The following is a 16,169-nucleotide window of genomic DNA, read 5'->3' as shown; positions in this document are numbered from 1 at the left end:
TACACGGGAAGGTGTGGGTGTACACGGAGAGAGGGGTTGCACACAGAGAGAGGGGGTGTACACGGGAAGGTGGGGGTGTACATGGGAAGGTGAGGGTGTACACGGGAAGGTGAGGGGTGTACACAGGAAGGCGAGGGTGTACACGGAGAGAGGGGGTGTACACGGAGAGACGGGGTGTACACGGAGAGAGGGGGTGTACACGGAGAGAGGGGGTGTACACAGGAAGGCGAGGGTGTACACGGAGAGAGGGGGTGTACACGGGAAGGCGAGGGTGTACACGGAGAGAGGGGGTGTACACGGGATGGCGAGGGTGTACACGGAGAGAGGGGGTGTACATGGGAAGGTAAGGGGTGTACACGGGAAGGCGAGGGTGTACACGGAGAGAGGGGGTGTACACAGGAAGGCGAGGGTGTACACGGAGAGAGGGGGTGTACACGGGAAGGTGAGGGTGTACACGGAGAGAGGGGGTGTACACGGGAAGGTGAGGGTGTACATGGAGAGAGGGGGTGTACACGGGAAGGTGAGGGTGTACACGGAGAGAGGGGGTGTACACAGGAAGGTGAGGGTGTACACGGAGAGAGGGGGTGTACACAGAGAGAGGGGGTGTACACGGGAAGGTGAGGGTGTACACGGAGAGAGGGGGTGTACACGGAGAGAGGGGGTGTACACTGAGAGAGGGGGTTTACACAGGAAGGCGTGGGTGTACACGGAGAGAGGGGGTGTACACGGGAAGGCGAGGGTGTACACGGAGAGAGGGGGTGTACACGGGAAGACGAGGGTGTACACGGAGAGAGGGGGTGTACACGGGAAGGCGAGGGTGTACACGGAGAGAGGGGTGTACACGGGAAGGCGAGGGTGTACACGGAGAGAGGGGGTGTACACAGAGAGAGGGGGTGTACACGGGAAGGTGAGGGTGTACACGGAGAGAGGGGGTGTACACAGAGAGAAGGGGTGTACACAGGAAGGCGAGGGTGTACACGGAGAGAGGGGGTGTACACAGGAAGGCAAGGGTGTACACGGAGAGAGGGGGTGTACACAGGAGGCGAGGGTGTACACGGAGAAAGGGGGTGTACACGGAGAGAGGGGGTGTACACTGGAAGGTGAGGGTGTACACGGAGAGAGGGGGTGTACACGGGAAGGCAAGGGTGTACACGGAGAGAGGGGGTGTACACAGGAAGGCGAGCATGTACACGGAGAGAGGGGGTGTACACAGGAAGGCGAGGGTGTACACAGAGAGAGGGGTTGTACATGGGAAGGTGAGGGTGTACACGGAGAGAGGGGGTGTACACAGGAAGGCGAGGGTGTACACGGAGAGCGGGGGTGTACACGGGAAGGTGAGGGTGTACACGGAGAGAGGGGGTGTACACAGGAAGGTGAGAGTGTACACGGAGAGAGGGGTGTACACAGAAAGGCGAGGGTGTACACGGGAAGGCGAGGGTGTACACGGAGAGAGGGGGTGTACACAGGAAGGCGAGGGTGTACACGGAGAGAGGGGGTGTACACGGGAAGGTGAGGGTGTACACGGAGAGAGGGGGTGTACACAGGAAGGCGAGGGTGTACACGGGAAGGCGAGGGTGTACACGGAGAGAGGGGGTGTACACAGGAAGGCGAGGGTGTGCACGGAGAGAGGGGGTGTACACGGGAAGGTGAGGGGGGGGATCTTCACTCTGTTTAACTGATTCTCTTTCAGCAGGAGCCCAGTCACAAGAGGGTGAAGCCCGTCTCCAAACTCAAACGCTTCAGCCAATCATTCCAGGTACAAAATCCAGCCAATTGTGGGTTAAGAGTGGGGGTTGGGGTTGGGGTCTGTGGGTGAGGTTGGGGTTGGGGTCTGGGGGTGGGGTTGGGGTCTGGGGTGGGGTTGGGGTCTGGGGTGGGGTTGGGTCTGGGGTCTGGGTTTGGGGTTGGGGTCTGGGGTGGTGTTGGGGTCTGGGGTTAGGGTCTGGGGTCTGGGGTTGGGGTTGGGGTGGTGTTGGGGTCTGGGGTTGGGGTTGGGGTTTGGGGTTGGGGTCTGGGGTTGGGGTTGGGGTTGGGGTTGGGGGTAGGGTTGGGGTTGGAGTTGGGGGTGGGGTTGGGGTGTGGTGGGGTGTGGGGTTGGGGGTAGGATTGGGGGTGGGGTTGGGGGTGGGGTAGGGGTGGGGTTCGGGTGAGTTTGGGGTTGGGGGTGGGATTGGGGTTGGGGGTGGGGTTGGGGTTGGGGGTGGGGTTGGGGTTGGGGGTGGGGTTGGGGTGGGGTGTGGGGTTGGGATGGGGTGTGGGGTTGGGGGTGGGTTTGGGGGTGGGGTTGTGGGTGGGGTTGGGGTGGGGTTGGGATTGGGGGTGGGGTTGGGGGTGTGGTTGGGGTTGGGGGTGGGATTGGGGATGGGGTTGGGGTGGGGTTGGGGATGGGGTTGGGGTGGGGTTGGGGTGGGGTTGGGGTGGGGTTGGGGTGGGGTTGGGGTGGGGTTGGGGTGGGGTTGGGGTGGGGTTGGGGTGGGGTTGGGGTGGGGTTGGGGTGGGGTTGGGGTTGGGGTTGGGGGTGGGGTTGGGGTTGGGGTGGGTTTGGGGTTGGGGTCTGCGGTGGGGTTGGGGTTGGGGGTGGGGTTGGGGTTGGGGTTGGTGTTGGGGTTGGTGTCCGGGGTGGGGGGGTGGGGTTGGGGTTGGGGTTGGGGTTGGGGTTGGGGGTGGGGTTGGTGTGGGGTTGGGGGTGGGTTTGGGGGTGGGGTTGTGGGTGGGGTTGGGGTGGGGTTGGGATTGGGGGTGGGGTTGGGGGTGTGGTTGGGGTTGGGGTTGGGGGTGGGATTGGGGTTGGGGTTGGGGGTGGGATTGGGGGTGGGGTTGGGGATGGGGTTGGGGTGGGGTTGGGGTTGGGGTTGGGGGTGGGGTTGGGGTTGGGGTTGGGGGTGGGGTTGGGGTTGGGATGGGTTTGGGGTTGGGGTTGGGGTTGGGGGTGGGGTTGGGGTTGGGGTGGGGTTGGTGTTGGGGTTGGGGTGGGGGTGGGGTTGGGGTGGGGTTGGGGTTGGGGTGGGGTTGGGGTGGGGTTGGGGTGGGGTTGGGGTTGGGTTTGCGGTTGGGGGTGGGGTTGGGGTTGGGTGGGGTTGGGGTTGGGGTTGGTGTTGGGGTTGGCGTCCGGGGTGGGGGGGTGGGGTTGGGGTTGGGGTCTGGGGTGGGGGTGAGGGGGTGGGGTTGGGGTCTGGGGTGGGGTTGGGTGTGGTGTTGGGGTTGGGGTGGGGTTGGGGTTGGGGGTGGGTTTGGGGTTGGGGTGGGGTCTGGGGTGGGGTTGGGGTTGGAGTTGGGGGTGCGGTTGGGGTTGGGGGTGGGGTTGGGGTTTGGGGTGGGGTTGGGGGGTGGGGTTGGGGTGGGGTGGGGTTGGGGTTGGGGGTGGGGTTGGGGTTGAGGTTGGGGGTGCGGTTGGGGTTGGGGTTGGGGTTGGGGGTGGGGTTTGGGTTGGGTGGGTTGGGGTTGGGGTTGGGGTTGGGGGTGGGGTTGGGGTTGGGGTGGGGTTGGGGTTGGGGTTGGGGTTGGGGTGGGGGTGGGGTTGGGTTGGGGTTGGGGGTGGGGTTGGGGTGAGGGGGTGGGGTTGGGGTTGGGTCTGGGTGGGGGTGAGGGGGTGGGGTTGGGGTGGGGTTGGGGTTGGGGTGGGGTTGGGGTTGGGGTTGGGGATGGGGTTGGGGTTGGGGGTGGGGGTGGGGTTGGGGGTGGGGTTGGGGTGGGGGTTGGAGGTGGGGTTGGGGTTGGGGTGGGGTTGGGGTGGGGTTGGGGTCTGGGGTGGGGGTGAGGGGGTGGGGTTGGGGTTGGGGTTGGGGTTGGGGGTGGGGGTGAGGGGGTGGGGGTGAGGGGTTGGGGTTGTGGTTGGGGTTGGGGTGGGGTTGGGGTTGGGGTTGGGGTGAGGGGGTGGGGTTGGGGTCTGGGGTGGGGGTCTGGGGTGGGGGTGAGGGGTTGGGGTTGGGGGTGGGGTTGGGGTGGGTGTGTGGGTGGGGGTGGGGTTGGGGGTGGGGGTGAGGAGTTGGGGTTGGGGGTGAGGGGTTGGGGTTGGGGGTGGGGGTGGGGTTTGGGTTTGGGTGGGGTTGGGGTTGGGGTTGGGGTGGGGTTGGGGTTGGGGTGGGGTTGGGGTTTGGGTTGGGGGGTGGGCGTGAGGGGTTGGGGGTGAGGGGTTGGGGTTGGGGGTGAGGGGTTGGGGTTGGGGGTGAGGGGTTGGGGTTGGGGGTGTGGGTGGGGGTGGGGTTGGGGTTGGGGTTGGGTTGGGGGTGGGCATGAGGGGTTGGGGTTGGGTGTGAGGGGTTGGGGTTGGGGGTGTGGGTGGGGGTGGGTTTGGGGTTGGTGTGTGGTTGGGGTTGGGGTGGGGGTGGGGTTGGGGTTGGGGTTGGGGTCTGGGGTGGTGGTGAGGGGGTGGGGTTGGGATGGGGTCTGGGGTGGGATGGGGGTGAGGGGGTGGGGTTGGGGTTGGGGTCTGGGGTGGGGGTGAGGGGGTGGGGTTGGGGTTGGGGTCTGGGGTGGGGGTGAGGGGGTGGGGTTGGGGTTGGTGTCTGGGGTGGGGGTGGGGGTGAGGGGGTGGGGTTGGGGTTGGGGTGAGGGGGTTGGGTTGGGGTTGGGGTCTGGGATGGGGGTGGGGGTGAGGGGGTGGGGTTGGGGTGAGGGGGTGGGGTTGGGGTTGGGGTGAGGGGTTGGGGTTGGGGTTGGGGTGGGGTTGGGGTTGGGGTGAGAGGGTGGGGTTGAGGTTGGGGTCTGGGGTGGGGGTGGGGGTGATGGGATGGGGTTGGGGTTGGGGTCTGGGGTGGGGGTGGGGCTGAGGGGGTGGGGTTGGGGTTGGGGTCTGGGGTGGGGGTGGGGGTGAGGGGGTGGGTTGGGGTTGGGGTTGGGGTTGGGGTGCGGTTGGGGTTGGGGTTGGGGGTGAGGGGTTGGGGTTGGGGTTGGGGTTGGGGTGAGGGGTTGGGGTTGGGGTTGGGGTGGGGTTGGGGTTGGGGTTGGGGTTGGGGTGGGGTTGGGGTTGGGTTGGGGTTGGGGTTGGGGTTGGGGTTGGGGGTGAGGGGTTGGGGTTGGGGTTGGGGTTGGGGTGGGGTTGGGGTGGGGTTGGGTTGGGGTTGGGGGTGAGGGGTTGGGGTTGGGGTTGGGGTTGGGGTGGGGTTGGGGTTGGGGTTGGGGTTGGGGTTGGGGTTGGGGTTGGGGTCTGGGATGGGGTGGGGGTGAGGGGGTGGGGTTGGGGTGGGATGAGGGGGTGGGGTTGGGGTGGGGGGGAGGGGGTGGGGTTGGGCCTTGGGGTTGGGGTGAGGGGGTGGGGTTGGGGTGGGGGTGGGGGTGGGGTTGGGGTTGGGGTTGGGGTCTGGGGTGGGGGTGGGGGTGAGGGGGTGGGGTTGGGGTTGGGGTGGGCGTGAGGGGGTGGGGGTGAGGGGGTGGGGGTGAGGGGGTGGGGTTGGGGTTGGGGTGAGGGGGTGGGGTTGGGGTTGGGGTTAGGGTTGGGGTTGGGGTGGGGTTGGGGTTGGGGTTGGGGGTGAGGGGTTGGGGTTGGGGTTGGGGGTGGGGTTGGGGTCTGGGGTGGGGGTGGGGGTGAGGGGGTGGGGTTGGGGTTGGGGTGAGGGGTTGGGGTTGGGGTTGGGGTGAGGGGGTGGGGTTGGGGTGGGGGTGAGGGGGTGGGGGTGGGGTGGGGGTGAGGGGGTGGGGTTGGGGTTGGGGTGAGGGGGTGGGGTTGGGGTTGGGGTGAGGGGGTGGGGTTGGGGTTGGGGTTGGGGTCTGGGGTGGGGGTGGGGGTGAGGGGGTGGGGTTGGGGTTGGGGTGGGGGTGAGGGGGTGGGGGAGAGGGGGTGGGAGTGAGGGGGTGGGGTTGGGGTTGGGGTTGGGGTCTGGGGTGGGGGTGGGGGTGAGGGGGTGGGGTTGGGGTTGGGGTGGGGGTGAGGGGGGTGGGGGAGAGGGGGTGGGAGTGAGGGGGTGGGGTTGGGGTTGGGGTTGGGGGTGGGGGTGGGGTTGGGGTTGGGGGTGGGGGTCACAATGTCCACGCTCGGAGCTTGATTTCTGACACAGATTCAAACAGCCTTTCTGTGTGCGATAGAATTGTGACTGAGGTGAAGGGTTAATGGTCCACTCAGTGACGTTCTAACCCCCCGCCCCACTCCCACAATATACGATAAATTATCAATAATCCCCCAGACAATGTATTGGGACAAAAATTAATTTGCACTTTGAAAATTCTGTCCAATGAGTAAGATTTAACAAACAGATTGTTAACTGCACATGATACTTGTAAATATAAAAATCATTAGTGGGGGGAGAGGGTTCATGGGGTGAGGGTTAATGGGGGAGAGGGTTAATGAGGGGCTGGGAGAGGGTTAATGAGGGGGGAGAGGGTTGATGAGGGGGAGAGGGTTGATGAGGGGGTAGAGGGTTGTTGACGGGGGGAGAGGGTTGATGACGGGGTGATGACGGGGAGGGTTGATGAGGGGGAGAAGGTTGATGAGGGGGGAGAGGGTTGATGAGGGGGGAGAGGGTTGATGAGGGGGAGAGGGTTGCTGAGGGGGAGAGGGTTAATGAGGGGGGAGAGGGTTGATGAGGGGGAGAGGGTTGCTGAGGGGGAGAGGGTTAATGAGGGGGGGAGAGGGTTGATGACGGGGTGATGACGGGGAGGGTTGATGAGGGGGAGAAGGTTGATGAGGGGGAGAGGGTTGATGAGGGGGGAGATGGTTGATGAGGGGGGAGAAGGTTGATGAGGGGGAGAGGGTTGATGAGGGGGTAGAGGGTTGTTGACGGGGGAGGGTTGATGAGGGGGGGAGATGGTTGATGAGGGGGGTTAATGACGGGAGGGTTGGTGAGGGGGGAGAGGGTTGATGACGGGGGTGATGACGGGGAGGGTTGATGAGGGGGGAGAAGGTTGATGAGGGGGAGAGGGTTAATGAGGGGGGAGAGGGTTGATGAGGGGCTGGGAGGGGGTTAATGAGGGGTAGAGTGTTAATGAGGGGGGTTGATGACAGGGGAGGGTTGATGACGGGAGGGTTGATGAGGGGGGAAAGGGTTGATGACGGGGAGAGTTGATGACGGGGAGGGTTGATGACGGGGAGGGTTGATGACGGGGTTTGATGATGGGAGGGTTGATGACGGGGAGGGTTGATGATGAGGGAGGGTTGATGACGGGAGAGGGTTGATGACGGGGAGGGTTGATGACGGGGAGGGTTGATGATGAGGGAGGGTTGATGACGGGAGAGGGTTGATGACGGGGAGGGTTAATGACGGGGGTTGATTACGGGGAGGGTGAGGGTTAATGGGGAGAGGGTTAATGAGGGGGGAGATGGTTGATGAGGGGGAGTGGGTTGATGAGGAGGAGAGGGTTAATGAGGGGGGAGAGGGTTGATGAGGGGGGAGAGGGTTGATGAGGGGGGAGATGGTTGATGACGGGGGAGAGGGTTAATGAGGGGGGAGAGGGTTGATGAGGGGGGTTGATGACGGGAGGGTTGATGAGGGGGGAGAGGGTTGATGACGGGGGTTGATGACGGGGAGGGGTGATGACGGGGGTGATGATGGGGAGGGGTGATGACGGGGGTGATGATGGGGAGGGGTGATGACGGGGGGGTTGATGAGGGGGAAGAGGGTTGATGACAGGGGTTGATGACGGGGAGGGGTGATGACGGGGGTGATGATGGGGAGGGGTGATGACGGGGGTGATGATGGGGAGGGGTGATGACGGGGGGGTTGATGAGGGGGAAGAGGGTTGATGACGGGGGTGATGACGGGAGGGTTGATGACGGGGGTGATGACGGGGAGGGTTGATGAGGGGGAGAAGGCTGATGAGGGGGAGAGGGTTAATGAGGGGGGAGAGGGTTGATGAGGGGCTGGGAGGGGGTTAATGAGGGGTAGAGTGTTAATGAGGGGGGTTGATGACAGGGGAGGGTTGATGACGGGAGGGTTGATGACGGGGAGGGTTGATGATGGGGAGGGTTGATGATGGGGAGGGTTGATGAGGGGGGAGAGGGTTGATGACGGGGAGGGTTGATGATGGGAGGGTTGATGACGGGGAGGGTTGATGACGGGGGTTGATGATGGGAGGGTTGATGACGGGGGTTGGTGACGGGGAGGGTTGATGAGGGGGTAGAGGGTTGATGACGGGGGTGATGACGGGAGGGTTGATGAGGGGGAGAAGGCTGATGAGGGGGAGAGGGTTAATGAGGGGAGAGAGGGTTGATGAGGGGCTGGGAGGGGGTTAATGAGGGGTAGAGTGTTAATGAGGGGGGTTGATGACAGGGGAGGGTTGATGACGGGAGGGTTGATGAGGGGTAGAGGGTTGTTGACGGGGTTGATGACGGGGATGGTTGATGAGGGGGGAGAGGGTTGATGATGGGGGTTGATGACGGGAGGGTTGATGAGGGGGGAGAGGGTTGATGACGGGGGTTTGATGACGGGAGAGAGTTGATGACGGGGAGGGTTAATGACGGGGTTTGATGATGGGAGGGTTGATGACGGGGGTGATGACGGGGCGGGTTGATGAGGGGGAGAAGGCTGATGAGGGGGAGAGAGTTAATGAGGGGAGAGAGGGTTGATGAGGGGCTGGGAGGGGGTTAATGAGGGGTAGAGTGTTAATGAGGGGGGTTGATGACAGGGGAGGGTTGATGATGGGAGGGTTGATGACGGGGAGGGTTGATGAGGGGGGAGAGGGTTGTTGACGGGGGTTGATGACGGGAGGGTTGATGAGGGGGGAAAGGGTTGATGACGGGGAGGGTTGATGAGGGGGGAGAGGGTTGATGACAGGAGAGGGTTGATGACGGGGTTTGATGATGGGAGGGTTGATGACGTGGGAGGGTTGATGAGGAGGAGGGTTGATGACGGGGTTTGATGATGGGAGGGTTGATGACGGGGAGGGTTGATGACGAGGGAGGGTTGATGACAGGAGAGGGTTGATGACGGGGTTTGATGATGGGAGGGTTGATGACGTGGGAGGGTTGATGAGGAGGAGGGTTGATGAGGGGGGAGAGGTTTGATGACGGGGAGGGTTGAGGACGGGGTTTGATGATGGGAGGGTTGATGACGTGGGAGGGTTGATGAGGAGGAGGGTTGATGAGGGGGGAGAGGGTTGATGACGGGGATGGTTGATGACGGGGAGGGTTGATGACGGGGTTTGATGATGGGAGGGTTGATGACGTGGGAGGGTTGATGAGGAGGAGGGTTGATGAGGGGGGAGAGGGTTGATGACGGGGAGGGTTGATGACGGGGTTTGATGATGGGAGGGTTGATGACGTGGGAGGGCTGATGACGGGGTTGATGACGGGGAGAGGGGTGATGACGGGGTTGATGACGGGGAGAGGGGTGATGACGGGGAGAGGGTTGATGACGGGAGTTGATGACGGCGAGGGTTGATGAGGGGGGTTGATGACAGGGAAGGGTTGATGAAGGAAGTTGATGATGGGGAGGGTTGATGAAGGGGAGGGTTGATGACGGGGTTTGATGATGGGAGGGTTGATGACGGGAGATGGTTGATGACGGGGAGGGTTGATGACGGGAGAGGGTTGATGACGGGGTTGATGACGGGGAGAGGGGTGATGACGGGGAGAGGGTTGATGACGGGAGTTGATGACGGCGAGGGTTGATGAGGGGGGTTGATGACAGGGAAGGGTTGATGAAGGAAGTTGATGATGGGGAGGGTTGATGAAGGGGAGGGTTGATGATGGGGGTGGTTGATGGGGAGGGTTGATGACGGGGAGAGTTGATGAGGGGGTGGGTTGATGACGGGGTTTGATGATGGGAGGGTTGATGACGGGGGTTGATGACGGGGAGGGTTGATGACGTGGGAATGTTGAGGGGGAGGGTTGATGAGGGGGGTTGATGACGGGAGGGTTGATGAGGGGGGAGAGGGTTGATGACGGGGGTGATGACGGGGAGGGTTGATGAGGGGGGAGAGGGTTGATGAGGGGGGAGATGGTTGATGACAGGGGTTGATGACGGGAGGGTTGGTGAGGGGGGAGGGGGTTAATGAGGGGTAGAGGGTTAATGAGGGGGGTTGATGACGGGGAGGGTTGATGAGGGGTAGAGGGTTGATGACGGGGGTTGATGACGGGGTTGATGATGGGGAGAGGGGTGATGACGGGGAGAGGGTTGATGATGGGGAGAGGGTTGATGACGGGAGTTGATGACGGCGAGGGTTGATGAGGGGGGTTGATGGCAGGGGAGGGTTGATGAAGGGGTTGATGATGGGGAGGGTTGATGAAGGGGAGGGTTGATGACGGGGTTTGATGATGGGAGGGTTGATGACGTGGGAGGGTTGATGACGGGAGATGGTTGATGATGGGAGGGTTGATGACGGGGGTGGTTGATGAGGGGGGAGAGGGTTGATGAGGGGGGAGAGGGTTGATGAGGGGGGAGATGGTTGATGACAGGGGTTGATGACGGGAGGGTTGGTGAGGGGGGAGGGGGTTAATGAGGGGTAGAGGGTTAATGAGGGGGGTTGATGACAGGAGAGGGTTGATGACGGGGAGGGTTGATGAGGGGGAGAGGGTTGATGACGGGGTTGATGATGGGGAGAGGGTTGATGACGGGGCTGTTGACGGGGAAAGGGGTGATGACGGGGAGAGGGTTGATGACGGGAGTTGATGACGGCGAGGGTTGATGAGGGGGGTTGATGACAGGGGAGGGTTGATGATGGGAGGGTTGATGACGGGGAGGGTTGATGAGGGGGGAGAGGGTTGTTGACGGGGGTTGATGACGGGAGGGTTGATGAGGGGGGAAAGGGTTGATGACGGGGAGGGTTGATGAGGGGGGAGAGGGTTGATGACAGGAGAGGGTTGATGACGGGGTTTGATGATGGGAGGGTTGATGACGTGGGAGGGTTGATGAGGAGGAGGGTTGATGACGGGGTTTGATGATGGGAGGGTTGATGACGGGGAGGGTTGATGACGAGGGAGGGTTGATGACAGGAGAGGGTTGATGACGGGGTTTGATGATGGGAGGGTTGATGACGTGGGAGGGTTGATGAGGAGGAGGGTTGATGAGGGGGGAGAGGTTTGATGACGGGGAGGGTTGAGGACGGGGTTTGATGATGGGAGGGTTGATGACGTGGGAGGGTTGATGAGGAGGAGGGTTGATGAGGGGGGAGAGGGTTGATGACGGGGATGGTTGATGACGGGGAGGGTTGATGACGGGGTTTGATGATGGGAGGGTTGATGACGTGGGAGGGTTGATGAGGAGGAGGGTTGATGAGGGGGGAGAGGGTTGATGACGGGGAGGGTTGATGACGGGGTTTGATGATGGGAGGGTTGATGACGTGGGAGGGCTGATGACGGGGTTGATGACGGGGAGAGGGGTGATGACGGGGTTGATGACGGGGAGAGGGGTGATGACGGGGAGAGGGTTGATGACGGGAGTTGATGACGGCGAGGGTTGATGAGGGGGGTTGATGACAGGGAAGGGTTGATGAAGGAAGTTGATGATGGGGAGGGTTGATGAAGGGGAGGGTTGATGACGGGGTTTGATGATGGGAGGGTTGATGACGGGAGATGGTTGATGACGGGGAGGGTTGATGACGGGAGAGGGTTGATGACGGGGTTGATGACGGGGAGAGGGGTGATGACGGGGAGAGGGTTGATGACGGGAGTTGATGACGGCGAGGGTTGATGAGGGGGGTTGATGACAGGGAAGGGTTGATGAAGGAAGTTGATGATGGGGAGGGTTGATGAAGGGGAGGGTTGATGATGGGGGTGGTTGATGGGGAGGGTTGATGACGGGGAGAGTTGATGAGGGGGTGGGTTGATGACGGGGTTTGATGATGGGAGGGTTGATGACGGGGGTTGATGACGGGGAGGGTTGATGACGTGGGAATGTTGAGGGGGAGGGTTGATGAGGGGGGTTGATGACGGGAGGGTTGATGAGGGGGGAGAGGGTTGATGACGGGGGTGATGACGGGGAGGGTTGATGAGGGGGGAGAGGGTTGATGAGGGGGGAGATGGTTGATGACAGGGGTTGATGACGGGAGGGTTGGTGAGGGGGGAGGGGGTTAATGAGGGGTAGAGGGTTAATGAGGGGGGTTGATGACGGGGAGGGTTGATGAGGGGTAGAGGGTTGATGACGGGGGTTGATGACGGGGTTGATGATGGGGAGAGGGGTGATGACGGGGAGAGGGTTGATGATGGGGAGAGGGTTGATGACGGGAGTTGATGACGGCGAGGGTTGATGAGGGGGGTTGATGGCAGGGGAGGGTTGATGAAGGGGTTGATGATGGGGAGGGTTGATGAAGGGGAGGGTTGATGACGGGGTTTGATGATGGGAGGGTTGATGACGTGGGAGGGTTGATGACGGGAGATGGTTGATGATGGGAGGGTTGATGACGGGGGTGGTTGATGAGGGGGGAGAGGGTTGATGAGGGGGGAGAGGGTTGATGAGGGGGGAGATGGTTGATGACAGGGGTTGATGACGGGAGGGTTGGTAAGGGGGGAGGGGGTTAATGAGGGGTAGAGGGTTAATGAGGGGGGTTGATGACAGGAGAGGGTTGATGACGGGGAGGGTTGATGAGGGGGAGAGGGTTGATGACGGGGTTGATGATGGGGAGAGGGTTGATGACGGGGCTGTTGACGGGGAAAGGGGTGATGACGGGGAGAGGGTTGATGACGGGAGTTGATGACGGCGAGGGTTGATGAGGGGGGTTGATGACAGGGGAGGGTTGATGAAGGGGGTTGATGATGGGGAGGGTTGATGAAGGGGAGGGTTGATGAAGGGAGTTGATGATGGGGAGGGTTGATGACGGGGAGAGTTGATGAAGGGGAGGGTTGATGATGGGGGTTGATGATGGGGGTTGATGATGGGGGTTGATGATGGGGAGGGCTGATGGGGGGGAGAGGGTTGATGAGGGGGGAGAGGGTTGATGAGGGGGGAGATGGTTGATGACTGTGGAGAGGGTTAATGAGGGGGGAGAGGGTTGATGAGGGGGGTTGATGACGGGAGGGTTGATGAGGGGGGAGAGGGTTGATGACGGGGGTTGATGACGGGGAGGGGTGATGACGGGGGTGATGATGGGGAGGGGTGATGACGGGGGTGATGATGGGGAGGGGTGATGACGGGGGGGTTGATGAGGGGGAAGAGGGTTGATGACGGGGGTGATGACGGGAGGGTTGATGACGGGGGTGATGACGGGGAGGGTTGATGAGGGGAAGAAGGCTGATGAGGGGGAGAGGGTTAATGAGGGGGGAGAGGGTTGATGAGGGGCTGGGAGGGGGTTAATGAGGGGTAGAGTGTTAATGAGGGGGGTTGATGACAGGGGAGGGTTGATGACGGGAGGGTTGATGACGGGGAGGGTTGATGATGGGGAGGGTTGATGATGGGGAGGGTTGATGAGGGGGGAGAGGGTTGATGACGGGGAGGGTTGATGATGGGAGGGTTGATGACGGGGAGGGTTGATGACGGGGGTTGATGATGGGAGGGTTGATGACGGGGGTTGGTGACGGGGAGGGTTGATGAGGGGGTAGAGGGTTGATGACGGGGGTGATGACGGGAGGGTTGATGAGGGGGAGAAGGCTGATGAGGGGGAGAGGGTTAATGAGGGGAGAGAGGGTTGATGAGGGGCTGGGAGGGGGTTAATGAGGGGTAGAGTGTTAATGAGGGGGGTTGATGACAGGGGAGGGTTGATGACGGGAGGGTTGATGAGGGGTAGAGGGTTGTTGACGGGGTTGATGACGGGGATGGTTGATGAGGGGGGAGAGGGTTGATGATGGGGGTTGATGACGGGAGGGTTGATGAGGGGGGAGAGGGTTGATGACGGGGGTTTGATGACGGGAGAGAGTTGATGACGGGGAGGGTTAATGACGGGGTTTGATGATGGGAGGGTTGATGACGGGGGTGATGACGGGGCGGGTTGATGAGGGGGAGAAGGCTGATGAGGGGGAGAGAGTTAATGAGGGGAGAGAGGGTTGATGAGGGGCTGGGAGGGGGTTAATGAGGGGTAGAGTGTTAATGAGGGGGGTTGATGACAGGGGAGGGTTGATGATGGGAGGGTTGATGACGGGGAGGGTTGATGAGGGGGGAGAGGGTTGTTGACGGGGGTTGATGACGGGAGGGTTGATGAGGGGGGAAAGGGTTGATGACGGGGAGGGTTGATGAGGGGGGAGAGGGTTGATGACAGGAGAGGGTTGATGACGGGGTTTGATGATGGGAGGGTTGATGACGTGGGAGGGTTGATGAGGAGGAGGGTTGATGACGGGGTTTGATGATGGGAGGGTTGATGACGGGGAGGGTTGATGACGGGGTTTGATGATGGGAGGGTTGATGACGTGGGAGGGTTGATGACGGGAGATGGTTGATGATGGGAGGGTTGATGACGGGGGTGGTTGATGAGGGGGGAGAGGGTTGATGAGGGGGGAGAGGGTTGATGAGGGGGGAGATGGTTGATGACAGGGGTTGATGACGGGAGGGTTGGTGAGGGGGGAGGGGGTTAATGAGGGGTAGAGGGTTAAAGAGGGGGGTTGATGACAGGAGAGGGTTGATGACGGGGAGGGTTGATGAGGGGGAGAGGGTTGATGACGGGGTTGATGATGGGGAGAGGGTTGATGACGGGGCTGTTGACGGGGAAAGGGGTGATGACGGGGAGAGGGTTGATGACGGGAGTTGATGACGGCGAGGGTTGATGAGGGGGGTTGATGACAGGGGAGGGTTGATGAAGGGGGTTGATGATGGGGAGGGTTGATGAAGGGGAGGGTTGATGAAGGGAGTTGATGATGGGGAGGGTTGATGACGGGGAGAGTTGATGAAGGGGAGGGTTGATGATGGGGGTTGATGATGGGGGTTGATGATGGGGGTTGATGATGGGGAGGGCTGATGGGGGGGAGAGGGTTGATGATGGGGGTTGATGACATGGGAGGGTGGAGGGAGAGGGTTGATGAGGGGGGAGAGGGTTGATGACGGGGGTGATGACGGGAGGGTTGATGACGGGGGTTGATGACGGGAGGGTTAGTGAGGGGGGAGAGGGTTGATGACGGGGGTGATGACGGGAGGGTTGATGACGGGGGTGATGACGGGGAGGGTTGATGAGGGGGAGAAGGTTGATGAGGGGGAGAGGGTTAATGAGGGGGGAGAGGGTTGATGAGGGGCCGCGAGGGAGTTAATGAGGGGTAGAGGGTTAATGAGGGGGGTTGATGACAGGAGAGGGTTGATGACGGGGGTGATGACGGGGAGGGTTGATGAGGGGGGAGAGGGTTGATGAGGGGGGAGATGGTTGATGACAGGGGTTGATGACGGGAGGGTTGGTGAGCGGGGAGGGGGTTAATGAGGGGTAGAGGGTTAATGAGGGGGGTTGATGACAGGGAGGGTTGATGAGGGGTAGAGGGTTGATGACGGGGTTGATGATGGGGAGAGGGGTGATGACGGGGAGAGGGTTGATGATGGGGAGAGGGTTGATGACGGGGAGGGTTGATGAGGGGTAGAGGGTTGATGACGGGGTTGATGACGGGGAGAGGGTTGATGACGGGAGTTGATGACGGCGAGGGTTGATGAGGGGGGTTGATGGCAGGGGAGGGTTGATGAAGGGGGTTGATGATGGGGAGGGTTGATGAAGGGGAGGGTTGATGACGGGGTTTGATGATGGGAGGGTTGATGACTAGGGAGGGTTGATGACGGGAGATGGTTGATGATGGGGAGGGTTGATGACGGGGGTGGTTGATGAGGGGGGAGAGGGTTGATGAGGGGGGAGAGGGTTGATGACGAGGGAGGGTTGATGAGGGGGGAGAGGGTTGATGAGGGGGGAGAGGGTTGATGAGGGGGGAGAGGGTTGATGACGAGGGAGGGTTGATGAGGGGGGAGATGGTTGATGACAGGGGTTGATGACGGGAGGGTTGGTGAGGGGGGAGGGGGTTAATGAGGGGTAGAGGGTTAATGAGGGGGGTTGATGACAGGAGAGGGTTGATGACGGGGAGGGTTGATGAGGGGGAGAGGGTTGATGACGGGGCTGTTGACGGGGAAAGGGTTGATGACGGGGAGAGGGTTGATGACGGGAGTTGATGACGGCGAGGGTTGATGAGGGAGGTTGATGACAGGGGAGGGTTGATGAAGGGGGTTGATGATGGGGAGGGTTGATGAAGGGGAGGGTTGATGACGGGGTTTGATGATGGGCGGGTTGATGACGTGGGAGGGTTGATGAGGGGGTAGAGGGTTGATGACGGGGGTGATGACGGGGAGGGTTGATGAGGGGGAGAAGGCTGATGAGGGGGAGAGGGTTAATGAGGGGAGAGAGGGTTGATG

General features: G+C 61.7%; 1 protein-coding gene across 1 annotated transcript in view; it reads left to right on the top strand.

Moving 5' to 3' along the window:
- LOC140399406 (rho guanine nucleotide exchange factor 3-like) overlaps nucleotides 1–16,169 on the top strand; it is a 930,630-nt gene that overhangs the window by 131,150 nt on the left and 783,311 nt on the right. The window contains exon 4 of the mRNA XM_072488985.1: nucleotides 1,694–1,756. Coding sequence (XP_072345086.1) covers nucleotides 1,694–1,756 — 63 coding nt within the window. The remainder of the gene's footprint in view (nucleotides 1–1,693; nucleotides 1,757–16,169) is intronic.

This window comes from Scyliorhinus torazame, chromosome 22 (assembly GCF_047496885.1).
Source record: "Scyliorhinus torazame isolate Kashiwa2021f chromosome 22, sScyTor2.1, whole genome shotgun sequence".
NCBI lineage: Eukaryota > Metazoa > Chordata > Chondrichthyes > Carcharhiniformes > Scyliorhinidae > Scyliorhinus > Scyliorhinus torazame.
This window is presented reverse-complemented; position numbering and strand designations above follow the sequence as displayed.